The 16,266-nt window shown below is 42.6% G+C and overlaps 1 protein-coding gene across 1 annotated transcript in view; it reads left to right on the top strand.

Annotated features, from left to right (window-relative positions):
- Positions 1-16,071, top strand: part of TMEFF1 (transmembrane protein with EGF like and two follistatin like domains 1) — a 282,319-nt gene extending 266,248 nt beyond the window's left edge. The window contains exons 9-10 of the mRNA XM_073678601.1: positions 10,833-10,991; positions 14,703-16,071. Coding sequence (XP_073534702.1) covers positions 10,833-10,991; positions 14,703-14,787 — 244 coding nt within the window. The 3' untranslated portion in view covers positions 14,788-16,071. The remainder of the gene's footprint in view (positions 1-10,832; positions 10,992-14,702) is intronic.
- The last annotated feature ends 195 nt before the right edge of the window (positions 16,072-16,266 follow it).

Here is a 16,266-nt window from a genome sequence, read left to right as displayed (position 1 = left end):
CTACCTATCTCACCACCAGATAGTTCCACCTGTTGCCGCTTCATCAGTGCCCGGATCTCTTTTTGGAGCACACGCTGCTGGCCAGAACTGGCGTTCTTGGCAACCTGCTGTAAAATGAGAATCACCTCTGCAAGACAATTTTCAATCACATTAGTTCCCAAGGTTATTCTAGGGTGACTCTCATGACGGTCTATGTCCACTATAATCAGTCCTTGTGCCGCCAGTTCGACTTTACCGATCTTAATGGTCACCTCTTTGAATCCCACCTGCGGCACGGGCTGACCATTGCTGGCGATGATACTCAGGTCGTCATCTGGGTAGCGGGTTATGTCCGAGTCATTCCAGTACTGTTTAAAGAGCACGTACGGGATGGTGGTCACCTGTGACCCAGTGTCTAGTAGGGCACTCATAGGAATGCCATCCAGTACCACAGGCAAGATTGGACGTCCCCCTACGTATTTATCATGCCAGTTTGATGGGCCTGATGGTCTTATGCCTGGGGGTTGGCCCTCTACCCCAGGTTGTGCCCGTTTAAATGACAGTACCTTGCCACATGTCCGGGTTGATTGCAGCGGCGGCAGATGGGTCGTCCGTCCTCGTTGTATCTGTCGCTGGGTCTTCCTCTGGCCGGTGGGGTCCTCCTCAGTCGGCGCCACGGGACGTCCTCCGGTCCGGAGGCCAGCTGGATCTTTCTTGGAGAAGAGACCTGTAAAGACTGCACAGTTCTGGTTAGCACGGCAACGCTCTTAGTCAGCTCTTGGACCTGATGGTGCAGGTCTGTAGCCGGGTCACTGTTTAAAGCCTGCGCATCAGCTCCCACAGGCCCTGCAGACAAGGGCGCCGTCTCCTGGTGGTAAGTGATAGCAGGGCGCCTGTGGGTCACAGCGCCACCTGGTGCCGGTTCTCGGAGCACCCGGATGGCTCTGTCCTTGAACTGTGCAAAGTCCAGGTCAGGGTCCTGTAAGGCCATTGCCCGCAACTGGGTTCGGTGGGCATTGCACAGTAGACCCTCAATAAATTGTTCAGTCAACAGCTTATCTTCATTTCCCACGCTGTCAGGGTCTGCCTGCTTAATGGCTCTCAGGGCCTCTTGTAGGTTTAGCGCATAGTCTCTTATACTCTCATGTGCCCGTTGTTTACACCCGTAAAATCTGACCTTTATTTCGGCTGAGGTGCGGGTGTCAAATGTGTCTTTCAGCCGGGCTAGTATTTCTCTGACAGTCCTCTTCCTCCCAGGTGGCCAGGACTTTACCTCCCTTTGGGCTGCCCCGATTAATTGGGCCACCAGGATGCTCACTTTTTGCTCTTCTGTGAGGGGGTACACCTGGAAGAGGCTATCCAGTCTTTCTCTAAAGTCATTTAGAGTATGTGACTCCCCTGAGTACTGGGGTAGCCAGGTTACCCCCGGGATATAGGGCATGGTGAATGGCATGACTGCTGCAGCGGTTGCGCTGGCGGTGGCTGTGGCAGTGGAGCTCCCCTCGGTATCCAGCATCCTCCTCCCCCCTAGTGGACCGTGGCCTACCTTGCGATGCTCTTCTTCCGTAGGCCGCGGCTCCGCAGTCGATCGTCGGGGTTGAGGACCTGGCGTCGCGCTCTGATGACGTCAGCGTCGCTCTTCCTTCCTTCCAGGACCTTGCGCAGCGTCAGAGCGTGGGGCGGAGCTTCGGACCTCGCGCGCTTTCGGCGTCCACGCCCCTCTTCTTCCCGTGCGGCGTCCCGAAGATGGCGTCCGAAGGCGGGAAGCAGCTGCGGATGGCGGGAAGAAGGCAGAAGACGGCGGAAAACGGTCCAAATGTTGTAATAAGTGTCCGACTACGCCACCCGTGGATTGCGGTCAGTGGGGACCGCCGCTGCGCTGCCGACCGCTGAGGCTGATGTTGGTTGCGCAGCCGAGTATGGGATAACTCCCCACGGGAGGAGTATTGCCTCAGGGCAGCTAATGTGGAAGATGATGGGAGTGATGGTCTGAGGGTCCCAGTGCTAATGGTGCAGGAGCGGCAAGGAATCACAGAGACGGGAGGTGCAGTTTAGGGTCTTTACTGATGGTACAAGGCAGACCCTCCCGGGAGTACTGGCTAGTATAAGGGGCCTGGTCAGTCTGCGAGCAAGAAGGAGTTCCCCTGGCCAGGTGGAGTTGTAGGCCTCCCCGTTTATCTGCACTCTTCCTGGCTACCTTGCTGTCAGCGGTTACAAGTAGCCCACGTCCCTGAGTATACCGTGTGGTGCTCACCCGTATGGCTGGTGACTTGGGGCCTTCTGTTAGCCTCCGCTCCTGGATGGCGGCGCTGGTCCCTTCTCTGTGACTGAGCCTCCGGGCTTCTATGGCCATAGGACCTGGAATCCCCTGCCGGTTGGTTTCTGCTGCTGGGTCTATATCAGTCCCCACAGCCTCGGACTCCTGTGTCCGGCTTTAGTATCTTCGTCCAGGGCGAACTCTGCTCAGCTCCAGCCCCTGGACTTCTGCTACTTCTCCTACAGAGCTCCTGTTCTTGCTTTCCCTGTGTCTGGAACTGTCTGCAGCTCCACTCTGACTCTGACTCTGTCTGCTCTAACCCCGCCCCAGACCCAGTTTATAAGGGCAGATTCCTCCCCTCCCAGGTCTGGGCGGACCGTGTTGCATGTTTAGGGATCCTGACCAGAGAAACCTCCCACTTCCTCTCAGACATAATATCTCTATTACTGTGGCAACCAGACCCCTGGGGTGTCACACCTCCATCTGCCTCATTACAGGGAATCTTCCGCCAGGGGTTCCGTCTGAATCACGTATTTCAGAGATTTACATGGAAACCCCGGTGTAAGGGCAGAGCACAGGATAAATGTGAGCCAAGCCTTACTGCGATCTTTGGGACGCAGAATGAACAAATCAGCTTCTGGTGAAGAATTGGTTTTATTTATTTTTTACGCTGTTCCTTGTGCTGTATAAGTGATTAGATTACTTTATTCTTCGGGTCGGCGCGATTACAGTGATACCAGATGATTTATATGTTTTTTTTTTGCAAAGACTAGTTTTTGCATCGCCATATTTTGAGAGCTATAATTTTTCCATATTTGGCTGACAGAGTCATGTGAGGGCTTTTTTTTTGCGGGATGAGTTGACGTTTTTATTGGTACCATTTTCGGGCACATGACATTTTTTGATCGCTTTCTATTCCGATTTTTGGGAGGCAGAATAAACAAAAACCAACAATTCAGGAATTGTTTTTTTTATGCTGTTCCACATGTGGTAAAATTAATAAGGCATCTTTATTCTTCTTGTCAGTATGTTTAAAGAGATACTACATTTATATTGTTTTTTAATGTTTTGGCGCTTTTACACAATAAAAACTATTTTATAGAAAAAATAATTTTATTTTGTATCGCTTTATTCGGAGAGCTATAACTTTTTTATTTTTCGGCTGATGGAGCTGTATGACAGCTTGTTTTTTGTGGGACACGATGACGTTTTCAGAGGTACTATTTTTATTTATATTCATCTTTTTGATCGCATTTTATCCACTTTTTGTTCGGCGGTATGATGATAAAGCACCGGGTTTTGCTTCATTTTTTATTTTTTTTACCATGTTCACTAAAGGGGTTAACTAGTGGGACAGTTTTATAGATCAGGTTGTTCCAATACCAAATGTGTGTACTTTTATTGTTTATTTTTTTTTTCATAATAATATTTATTTATGGGTAGAAAAAAATATATATTTTTTTTTTATTAGTAGTAGTATTTGTTTCAAAAATATTTTTACTACTTTTTTTTTCCTTTTTTTAATTTTTTTACTTAGTCCCACATTGGGACTTTCACTTTCTTCAGGCTGATTGCAGTTATAATGTATAGCAGTGTAGGATCACTGCTGTACATTATGACCTGTCAGTCCTGCAGACACAAGTTAGTTAGATCATGCACTGCGCATGATCAAAGCAACTTGCTGGTGCCTGGTGACCGGATGACGTCATGACAACATCGAGTCACCACGGCAATGATCGGGACTCTGCACTGACAGCGCGGGGTCTCCGATCCAAGATAAGAGGGGCTGTTTTTCCTTTCCCTGCTCCTGAAATGCAGCAATTGACTTTGATCACACCGTTTCGGGGGTTAATGTGCCGGGAGTGGTGCGGGACCGTTCCTGGCACTGAGTGCCGGGTGTCAGGTGTCAGAATCAGCCTGTGTGCGGGCTCGATTGCCGGTCAGTAAGGCCATGTGCCCACGTAGCATTTTTGTAGTGTTTTTGCGGCATTTTTACGGCCACGAAAACGCCGCAAAACGCTTGTAAAACCATCTGCCATGCAAAGCAATGTGAATTCGGATGTGCTGTGCACATGATGCGCTGATTAGCGTGCCGAATTCGCATTGCGTTGCAAAACGCAGCATGACCAATTTTACCACGATTACGCTGCAAATTCGCGGCCATTGAGGAACATTGAAATGCAGAAAAGTCGCAGGTATATGTGGATTTTCTGCGTTTCAATTAAATTCAATGGCCGCGAATTTGCAGCGTAATCGCTTTGTGTGTGGTACCCGGGATGAAGAGGAGACTACAACTCCTCTTCATCCTGGCTACCACGCAGTGAAAAAAAAATAAAAAAGTTAAAAGTTAAAAAAAAACTGTATATTCACCTCTCCAGCGACGCCCAGTCTCCTCCCGGTGGCGTCCTCTCTCCTTGGCGTCCCGCGGTGTACTTGCAGGACCTACGGTGACGTCATTTAGTCAGCTGATGGTCACGCGACCATCAGCTGACTAAATGACGTCACTGCAGGTCCTGGCAGTACACCGCGGGACGCCGAAGAGAGAGGACGCCGCCGGGAGCAGACCGGGGCCCGCCGGAGAGGTGAATATACAATTTTTTTTTATTTTTAACTTTTTAATTCTTTTTTTTTTTTTTTTTTACTATAGATGCAGCATTTAAAGCATCTAAGTTGGTCGCACAATATAAATCCATGCCGGTTGCTTGGAGTTATATTGTGCGACCAACTTGTCAAGCACTTTTCCAAGTGATGCTAAAATCACTTGGAAAAGTGCTTGTAAAAACGCATGCGAAAACGCATGTAAAAACGCTGAAAAAACGCTTCTCTCTTGCTGAAAAAACGCATGTAAATCTGCATGCGTTTTTTTCTGCCAGAGAGAGGCAAAAACGCTCTGCATCAAATCTGCTACTTGGGCACATAGCCTAATAGTACGTCCCTGGTCTAATAGGCCCAGGGCACAAGGATGTACTATTATTAATTAATGCATCATAAAATCCAGTTGGTATTCCACAATGAAAACGCTGACTCATTTCAAACGGAATCTCCATCTTTAATCATGCCATAAAAATGGTTAGGCCATGAGAGTTTCTTATTCCAGCATATCTGTATTTTATCTGTGGAAAACCGACTAGTTTTAAAATGCATTAATAAAGTTTCAAAAGAGTTTTAACCTGCACACTAAATAAAGTTCTATTTCTTGACATTTACAGACATATATGCGGGTTCAGTCACCACAGAGGTACTGCATCTCACCCAGAGATGTGGTACCCCACTCTCAGGTAAGGAGGGAGTACTACCCGGGGCCCACCCACCTACATCCAACACTACACCACTCCAGACCAGCAGGAGGGGCAAGATGCACTTATCCACTGCTGAGCCCTGTCCCTGGTTGGAAGGGGGGAACCAAGAGAGGTGGAACCATGTAGTGGATGGAGGAGGTCGATCAGGGGAGCACCGTCAGTAGGAGTATAAGAGGGAAGGGAACCATCTAGAAGAGTCCAGTCCTGCTCAGGAGAGCAGTGTAGGAGTTTACAAGCTCCTGGCTCCAGTGCTTGGAGCAGGAGTTGACTGGAGAGAGAGAGGAAGCGGGCCTAGCCTGAGAGGCCCAGGAGAGAGAGAGAGGGGACGGGAGCTGAGGGAAGTCTTGAACAACTGTGAGTAAACCTTGAAGACTGCACCCCACTGTGTCCTGGAATTATTGCTGCGCCATCACCAGCCCTGCACTACACAGGACCAGCAACATCTACCTCATAACATCATCATACACTGCCCTGGAGCTAAGCTCTACCTGTGGAGAGCTGAACCAACTCTGCTGCGTTATCATCAGATCCAGTGGATCTTCACCGCAGCGGCGGCCCCATATAGCCGCATACCACAGGTGGCATCACGAACATTGTCTATAAAAACTTTATTCCCCTTTTATTTTGCCCTTTAATTGACTGCCCTGGGTCACAGACCCGGTCACTGCCACCGTGACATTCCACCAGCACCGACCTGCCCGGCTACCGAGTACCCCACGGCCCAGGGGGCGCGTCATATATATATTTTTTTATAACAGAATAAAAAATAAAAATATTAAAGAATGGTTTAAATAACAGCAGCAAGTACAACAAGTGTAAACCTTTTGTAAGAATAACAGGCAGATGTTAGGTACTTTTTTGATAAGAATCCTATGACTGTCTTTTGTATGATTAAATGTGAATGTGAATTTTACTGGATTCGTTTTTGGGAGCCATGTCACTTTTCCTATGCATTTCAGCTACTAATACCGTGAAAACCTCTGCTTTGCTGTTGACAAATGAAAGATTTGAGTAGAAGCTTGTTTTTTACTGGACAAGATGACATTATCCGTGATACCATATTTTTTTTTTTTATATATATATATATATATATATATAATATATATATATATATATATACACGATTTTTTAATCACTTCTCAATCCATTTTTTGTGTGTCAGTATAATGAAAAAGCTGCATTTTTGGATTTGTCTCTTGTGCGTGCTGATTAAGTTTAGTGCATAAAAAAACTCTGATTCAGCTTCATCAGGTTTTGGCACCGAAAATGCAGCAAAACCTAATATCTGCGTTTTTGCTGTGTTTTTGCACTACTCATTGCTTTTAATGGGTGAAAAACACTGCAAAAACACTGAAAGAAGTGACATGCTACATTTTGCAAAAATGCTGCTCTTTGACAAAACAGTCAAGAAAAAATAACCAAGGTGTGTGCATGAGACTTCTGACTTTGCTGGTACTGTAAAATGCAACTGAAAATTTGCATAAAAAAAGCTGGAAAAAAATGCTGCAAAAACGCAACATGTGAACATAGCCTTACACTGACACTTTGCCATTAAGACCCTGATTATTACAAGGCCTTACAGGCCTCCGTAGTTGGCTGACCCAAAGGAGATTACTTGTCCTTGAGTTGCTATAGCCACTACGTTGAAGTGGGAGCCTTGTCCATCAAATAACCATGTAGATACTGATGTCTGTATTGACAGCGTTATATAGGGGGTTAAATGGCCATGATTCATGCTATACCAATCCTGGGCATTACAGCAGGGTGTCAGCTATGATATACAGCTGACAACTGGGAAGGTGCACTGAGACGTTTGGCTACGCCCAGGGTGTACCGAGTTCCCGTACTTGAATTGAACAGTCATTCTTTGCAGGCAGGTTCCCTTTAAAATGCCAATGTGATGCATAGCAACCGATCTTATTTTAGGTATTATATTTTCAGAGGAAGTTTAAAAATTAAATAAATGTGATTGCTGTGGGCAACAGTGATACTTTATATGTTTTAGGGCTCGTTTACATGATGTGTACTGTCCATGTAAAAATCGGACACCATTGACCAATGTGATTCCAGGGGACTACTCAGATGACAGTCAGTCCATGTAGAAAAAATTGTAGCGTACACTAGTCTATTCAGTATTTAGGATGAGACACACCCATTAAAGTCTATGGGTGCGCAAAAAATTGTCCATTTTTTTTCATTGTCTTTGTGTCCATGCAAAACTCATGGAGACATGTCCTGTTTTTTTTCCGGTATCGTGGATGAAAAGGGATACAAGATACAAGACTATAGGTTAGTGAAAAAAACGTACAGCACACGGATGACATCCATATGCTGTCCGAAATATAACTTAGCACAGGTTAGGAGAAGCTTTGTAATTTATTTATCCACCTGTGGAAAACACTCTTGACACCCTGATGGTAAAAAACAGACACCCTGATGGTAAAAACGGACACAGAGATGACACATCGATGACACACTGATGGTAAAAACGGACACATCGATGACACACTGATGGTAAAAATTGACACACTGATGACACACTGGTAGTAAAAATAGACACAGATAACACACTGATGGTAAAAACAGACACATCGATGACACACTGATGGTAAAAACAGACACAATGATGGTAAAAACGGACACACTGATGGTAAAAACAGACATGGAGATGACACACTGATGGTAAAAACAAGACACACTGATGGTAAAAATGGACACACTGATGAAATACTGATCGTAAAAACGGACAGAGATGACACACTGATGGTAAAAACATGCACAGATGACACACTGATGGTAAAAACGGACACACTGATGAAATACTGATGGTAAAAACGGACATAGATGACACACCAATGGTAAAAACACACACAGGTGACACACTGATGGTAAAAACAGACACTGAGATGACACACTGATGGTGAAAACAGACACACAGACCATACACTGATGACATACTGATGGAATACACTGTTGACATCGGTACCATTTTTTCTTTTAAATTGACTCCACTTGAATATCATATCTAAGAAAACTTTTTCACCCCAGTAACTATTGTAAGAGTATGTGCACACGATCTGTACAGGCAGCGCTTTGAACGCAGTATACTTTATGTTGTGTTATATGAAAGCAGGTGAATCTGCATGTGTTCATTGAACCATGCGGATTCACCGCATCGTATACATTGCACTGACCTAATTTCTCTTGCGGAGACTATCGACTCCACAAGAGAAATTGACATGCTGCGGTCTGTGAAGACACGCCACATGTCCGTATCCGCGGGTGATCCGCAGGAGCATGGAGACGCATAGTGGGCATGGGATTTCTTAAAATCCCATCCACTATGGTGTAACATGTGGCCGCTGCAGATTGCACGCAGCGCAAGTGCGAGCATCCAGTCCGCAGCGATTACTGAGCGTTTGCACATACCCTAACACAGTTTTCATTCTGTTGAGTTATTCTCAGACCCGAAGGATCCAATTCCTTCCTTTTGTTTTTTTCTTTTGCCATGATTGTTTTTATTGGAATAGAACAGATTCCAATGTTTCTTCTAAAGAATCACGTCGGCTCTGAAGTCCTTCATTTACACACAGTATGGACACTCTGAGCCTCAGCCGTCTTCATGCTCCAGTGCTTCCTCCACCTCACTTCTTGCTCGGATGTCTAGTTCAGGTTTCATGGTTGTCAGGTTTTGATACCTGTACCTGCAACTATGGATTTTAAAAGAAATAATGTGCATTGGTAGCTTCTTTTGAAGTAAATTCTGCTCACATCTTATTCTCTCAGAACAGTCCATCATGGTAAAGAAAAGCCGCATCAGATTAGGAGCCAGGATTTATAAAGAGAAGTGCATTTATTCACTATGGTGAGGGATGGATAGAGAAAATATATAGAAGGGTCGAATGAGCTGTGTGCTATTTGGACTAGTAAAATGTAATGTTTTTAATTTAAAAATGGAAAACCTGCATTTTATAACCCTGATATTGAATCTGAATTTTTGCCACTATAATTCCCTTTAAACAAATGAAAACCCTGTATGGAAAGTGCTTGGCAGTACACCAGTACTAGTACATATGCTCCAACATATTTAGTTTGCATTAGTGAAGTTTAATGGTATACTTTGTAAAAGTATAAACTATGTTTTCAAAAAACACCAGACGTACTAAAAATACAGGTATGGTGACTTCTAAAATTTGGATCCACATTAGTGATGCACGAACTTGCTCTGATAAGGTGTAATCCGAGCACCCTCGGGTCCTAACCGAGCACCCTCGGGTCCTAACCGAGCATCTTCGGCATGCTTAGATAAAATTGTTTGAGTCGCCGCGGCTGTTAGACAGTCACAACACATGCAGGGATTGCCTAACAAACAGACAATCCCTGCATGTGTTGCGGCTGTTGAGCAACCGCGAGACATTCAGCCGCGGCGACTCGAGCATAGTATTCGAGCACGCCAAAGACACTCGGTTAGGACCCGAGGGTGCTCAGAACCCCTTATCCGAGCACTTTCGCGCATCACTAATCCCGATCACTGTCTTCAAATCTAAGGATTGTAGTAAAAGTTTTAACAGTGAATATATTAGAAAGTTAAGTCATGCCTTGGATTTAGTTATTGAAGAGCTCGTTATAAATTCCATGAGATCCCCTCTAAGATGAAAATTGTAAAATGTTTTCTAGCATTAAAGCTGCTGACACATTTCCATTTTGCATCTTGTGTAATCTCTTAATCTTATCGGCGAAAACTAGCGCTGTATGATAATGTCATTTTAATATAAACCTCTAAAATAGATGTGTTTGAATGCCTTTAGCAGAAAAGATGCCTGCCAGGCAAAATATCTCAGACCTGCTAAGTCTTAAATTTTATTTCTACTGGGTCTTTTATGATTAAGATGTAGGAAAATTACATTTAATACACAGATGAAATATCCAAATAAATATACGGTAATGGCACTGGCAGTGGGCATCAATAATTCAGTGTATACTGTTTCCAATAAACATACACTTGAAATAAACATGAGCTTGAATCAGTCATGGTTTTTGTCCGTCACTTTAGTTTATTGCGTTACCTAAGAATCCTTTCATCTTAAACTAAAGGAATAGTGTATATTAAATGCTAACATAAAATACATGTATGATAGAAAGCTAGATAGGATAGATGAGATGGATGGAGGAATGGATGGAATGAGTATTTACACATTGGGACATTAAGGACTCTGCATGAAAATGAAGCAAGCAAAACACAAGTATATAGTGTGACGACACAATAAAGTGATTAATAATGCTTTTTTCCTTACCAGGTGTGATTCAGGATACACAGGTCAATACTGTGACAAGACAGATTTCAACATACTTTATGTGGTGCCAAGCAGACAAAAGCTTACCCATGTCCTCATTGCCGCCATCATTGGAGCTGTACAGATCGCCATTATAGTTGCTATTGTTATGTGCATAACAAGGTACATATTTATTGGTTTTTTTACTACATTTTTGGTTTTACTGTCTGTTTGGACTAAATGAAGATTTTTTTAGCCCTTATTTCAATTCCTCTACATACTGTATGATTGTTCATAAAGCTACTGGACTTTTACACATGGAAGCATAAAATAATGCTATCTTTGACAAAAATATATGATAGTGGTTTTGTTAGGCTAGTTGTTGTATGTAATCTTTATTCCTTCATTCATGATCAGGCCTCCTCAATATGCAGTTTGCATTCTCCCTTTCCTAATTCCCGGCTATTACTGTGTGAACATGTCCCTACCAGAAATACATGTTGGATGTGAAGTCTGTGTGTCCAGGAAGTGAATGACCAAAATGAAAACGAAATCAAACCAATATTTGGTGTTACCACCCTTTGCCTTCAAAACAGCATCAATTCTTCTAGATACACTTGCACAGGGAGGTTGTTCCAATCATCTTGTACAACTAATCACAGATCTTCTGTGGATGTAGGCTGGCACAAATCCTTTTGCCTCTTTTTGCAATCCCAGACAGACTCGATCATGTTGAGACCAGGACTCTGTGGGTCATTTAATCACTTCCTCCTTGTTCTTCTTTACACTGAAGATAGTTCTTAATGACATTAGCCCATTGTCTTGCTGCAGTATAAATTTCTAGCAAATTAGACGCCTCCCTGATGGTATGGCATGATGGATAAGTGTCTGCCTATATTTCTTAGCATTGAGGACATTAATCTTGATCAAATCAAAATAACTTAAGGCAACTATTGCTATTGTTTGATCATTCTCTCCAAAAAAGCAATAAAAAGTGATTAAAATGTCTTCGCTACCCCAAAATATTATCAATAAAAATGTCAGTTCAGGGCGCAAAAAGCAAACAAAGAAAAGTAAAAAGTTAGGAGTCTCAGAAGATGACAACACAACATTATTTTTCCCAAATTTCAGAATTTATTTTTCACCAGTAAAATGATAATAAAAACACGACACATTTGGTATCACCATAATTGAAGTGACCTGGAGAATCATTTTGCTTGGTCATATTTACCATACAATGAAGCCATAAAACCAAAGACCAAAAAAACAATGGCAAAATTGTTAGTTGTTTTCCACAATTTCATTACACTTTTTTCCCTGTTTTCTATTACACTGTTTGGTAAAATGAACGGTGCCATTCAAACTACAACTTATCCTACAAAACAACATGCCAATAAACAAAAACGCAAAAAATGAAAAATTCACTGTTCATTTAAGGGTTCTTCTCCCCAGAGTACCCCTTTAATTTTACATTAAAGAAGAAAATTAACATTAAAACATTTCAGTGTAAGTTTGAAAAGGTTGAGCTACAAAGACTAGAGTGAGAGCAGTGTTACATTATTTGTAGGTTGAGTTATTTAGGGTTCTCCTACTATTGGACCTAGTAGAAACCATGAAGATTATGTAGAATGAGTACTTGCTTAATAAAATATGGAAATGAAAGTATTGCGCAGTCTAGAATAAGTATCCAGTATTGTCATACAGTGCTGTGCAATATAAAAATCATGGCCCCCAAGCCACAGCTACATTTTGCCACAAACTCACAAGTAAATATAGCCTGACATAGGTGTGTCACAATCTTGTCTTATTCTTTACTAATTTACACACTGTGAAGACTTGGGGTCTTCCGTGGGCGTAATACTTCTCAGACAACACAGGTTGAGGGTAAAACAACGTGGCAATACTTGATTGAACCACAAAGCGGACTATAAACATATAGAACAGTCCCAGCTAATACCCAAGATGGTAAAACATTACACAGTCCTCACCCTTCTGCTAGCCCGCCTGGGATAGAACAGCTGCAACTTTGGGACTTCCAGGGCCAACTACCTCAACCAGTGGCCCTCCACTTCTGGTGGACCAACACAGAGAGAAGGTAGTGGCAAGCTTAGGAAGCTGACTGTCCGTCGAGGAACAAGGCCAGGAGACCCGAGGGTCCCACATTGGCCTCTCCGAGAGTTTCCATGGGGACAGATGACCGTCTGGTCCCAATCTGGCTTCTACGAATGTCTGCATGGGTTACAGGCGACCGGAGGGTCCTACCTGGCAACCCCAAACAACATATCCATGGGGCCAGGTAACTTCATCGTCCCAACCTGGTCTCCCCAAATGTATCCATGGGCTCTCTGATGGTCAATGGAGCAGATCCATATCTTTCCAGTCAGGGCCATATACCATTAGGCTGGAATCATGCAGAATCCAAATCTGTGTCTCTTTGGTTAAAGCCATGCTTCCAAGCTGATGGTCTGAGAGAGTCTGATCTTTGCTTCTCCTTGTAAAGTCTCTTTCAATTCTCTTTGCAGCAGGAAAAACCCTTTTTTCATATTTACATATGTGGCTAAGGTCATCAGTCACAGATCAGAGGTAAAGGTAAAGGTGTAGGGCTGACTCAGGTCTTATTTGAGCTAATCAATTTACATAGTTGGTGTAGCAGGGGGCTCTTTAAATCAAAATTCAGCTGGCTTTAGTATAATATAATAGTAACAAACATCATTGTTCACAGACCAATAGAAGACAACATTCAGGGTTATACAAATACTGGTCTGTCCTTCTTGACCAGCCACAGAAATACACATACATTTACAAGTCAACACAAACACAATAGTGTATTTCTCTTGGCTTAACAAATCTAATTGTCTGGCTGATTAAGATTATAAGCTGTGTCGCCACACACACGTTTAGATGATAGTGTCTTTCCAGCAAGTATCATACCCTCATATCCGCTGTTTGTGCTAATTATGGTTGGTTTAATTCAGGGGTCTCAAACTCGGCTGGATATTTGGGCCGCACATAGAAATAATTTGAATTTGATGGGCTACATTCTTTGTAGGATGAGATGATGTTTTCAGTGATACCATTTTCTATATAACTTTTTGATCTGCAATGTCCCCCATCCTGGGCCCCTTCTTTCAGTAATGTCCCCTATTCTGGTCTCCATCTTGTAGTAATGTCCCCATCCTGGTCTCCATCTTGTAGTAATGTCCCTCATTGTGGTTCCCATCTTGTAGTAATGTCCCTCATTGTGGTCCCCATCTTGTACATCTTGTAGTAATATCCCCATCCTTGTCCTCATCTTATAGTAACGACTCCCATCCCGGTTCCCATCTTATAATAATGTCCCCAATACTTCTGCTCTTCACATACACATAAATAAAAAAAAATTAAAAAAAACGATTCTTCTCACCTATCCCCGGTCCCTAGGCGAACAGCATTCTCTTCTACTCCACAGCCAAGGCGGCACATGCAAGTGATGTCATACGCCGCCCGCAACGTGTACGCCAACTGCCGGCCTCTAACTGGCTACTGGTGGTATTGCGGTGCAGAGAGCTGGTTTCTGTGCTGCCATACATTTCAATTAAATGTGCGTCCGAGGATTCATATTCAGCTGAAAAGAAGCTCTGGCGTCGTCTGCCCACTGCAATGGGCTGCGATTGTCTCTGGATCTCAGGTGCTCACTGGCTGCAGAATGTAGCCCGGTTCCCGCATGTTTGAGACCCCTGGTTTAAATCAAGCAAACAGCCTAGGTGTAGTAAAGCTCTAGCGCCCCTTGTGTCCGTGATACTAGGACAGATGTATGCACTGCTTTAGCTATATGATTGCTCAGCATTATATATGTTACTTCTGAAGACTGATTTTAATACAATAAAGTTACTTAAAAACTGTTTTTACTTGCAGGAAATGTCCGAAAAACAACAGAGGACGTCGACAGAAGCAAAATCTTGGTCACTTCACTTCAGATGCTTCATCCCGGATGGTGTAGCCTCAGTGTTTTTTCTGTATTCTTCTTGTTTATTTTTTATACTTACATTGACCATGTGCTGTACATTTTTATTATATCTTTTTTTAAAGAATGGAAATATTTATTTCAGAGGCCTTATTTTTGGACATTTTATAGTTTAGCTTTGTTGGTTGTCTGTTGTACTTGCAAAACATCGGCTCTGGCAGCAATGGACTGATACAGCTTTCATTATGTTTCTTGTTATTTTTTTTGTTTTTATATTCTTTTTCCAAGAAATGCATTTTAGTATTTTTCTGTGTGTGCTTTCGCATGGTGGTTAATCACCCATATTTTGTTCTTACAACATTTCAATTTTTAATAGCATTTGGGGTCCAGCCACAAATTGGGTAAAAATTTGTTAACTGAGGAAAGGTCAAAGGTCGATAAAGTATAATAAAAAAATGATTTCAGGCTACATTTTGTAAACTGATATGTGATACTTTATTGTGAAAAAAGACTGTAAATCGATCTGAACCTCCAATGTCTTAAAAAAAAAAATGGCGGATGAAATGTTCACTACATCCCCAAGATTGGTTGCTCCTATGGAACACAGGCTCAGGCCTCCTGTGGTTGTAGATAATGAACAAACGTGAAAAATATGTAAGAAATACCCTACAAACCAGGCATGAGCTAAAGGTAACAATGTTTACATTTTTTTTTCTTACCAAGCTTCATAGAAGACACTGTGTTTAATAGATATTTCAATGTTTTATAGAATTAGTTATGGACATTCTTTTTAAAACACTGGCTATCGCATGATATGTGAATTGTATTCTGTGAGTAGTGGTAACACGTTAAATATGTTCTATGGTTTCTAATCCTGAAATTAGGGGTCTGTCTTCAGGGGCCAGGGATTGCAGTAGGTGCATTGTTCTGTGGTGTCATTACCTGTAACTGATTTGTATTATCTTTTTATTTATTTTTAGTTGATTGTGTCTGTGACTATCTGTATTTTCTACACCATTGAAACAAAACACGATAATTGGGCACCAAAAAATAGGCACCACACAAACAATCCCCATTGCTCCCATGCCATCACAGACCCTTGAAAAAGAACTCCTTCCTTTTTTAATACAAAATATAGCATTTAATACTACTGGGAGAAAATATTTCCTTGGCTCTTACATTAAGGTCCGCACAATACTTTTGTTACATTTAGATAAATGTTAAAATTCATGTAAAATAAAATTTGAAACTGTTGATCAGCATACATATGTTTATTTGAACACCATTACAAAAATAAAAGGCTGCTTTAATAAAAAAAAATGTTTTCCCCTCAGTGCAGAATGTTTTTTAATAAATAGTAATGAAGTCTACCCTAAATAGCTAGCCAGCTTTATATCAATGGATATGAATGCTGCACTGGATATTAGGGAACATGTTAAAATATGTACTGGAAGGCATCACAACTTGATTTGGTTACAGGTCGCAGTAATATAGTGTTTTTGTACACTACGCTAA

This window comes from Phyllobates terribilis, unplaced genomic scaffold (assembly GCF_046119375.1).
Source record: "Phyllobates terribilis strain yellow unplaced genomic scaffold, ASM4611937v1 Scaffold_4__5_contigs__length_816908805, whole genome shotgun sequence".
NCBI lineage: Eukaryota > Metazoa > Chordata > Amphibia > Anura > Dendrobatidae > Phyllobates > Phyllobates terribilis.
The sequence above is the reverse complement of the archived record's forward strand: the minus strand, read 5'-3'. Positions and strand labels throughout refer to the sequence as shown.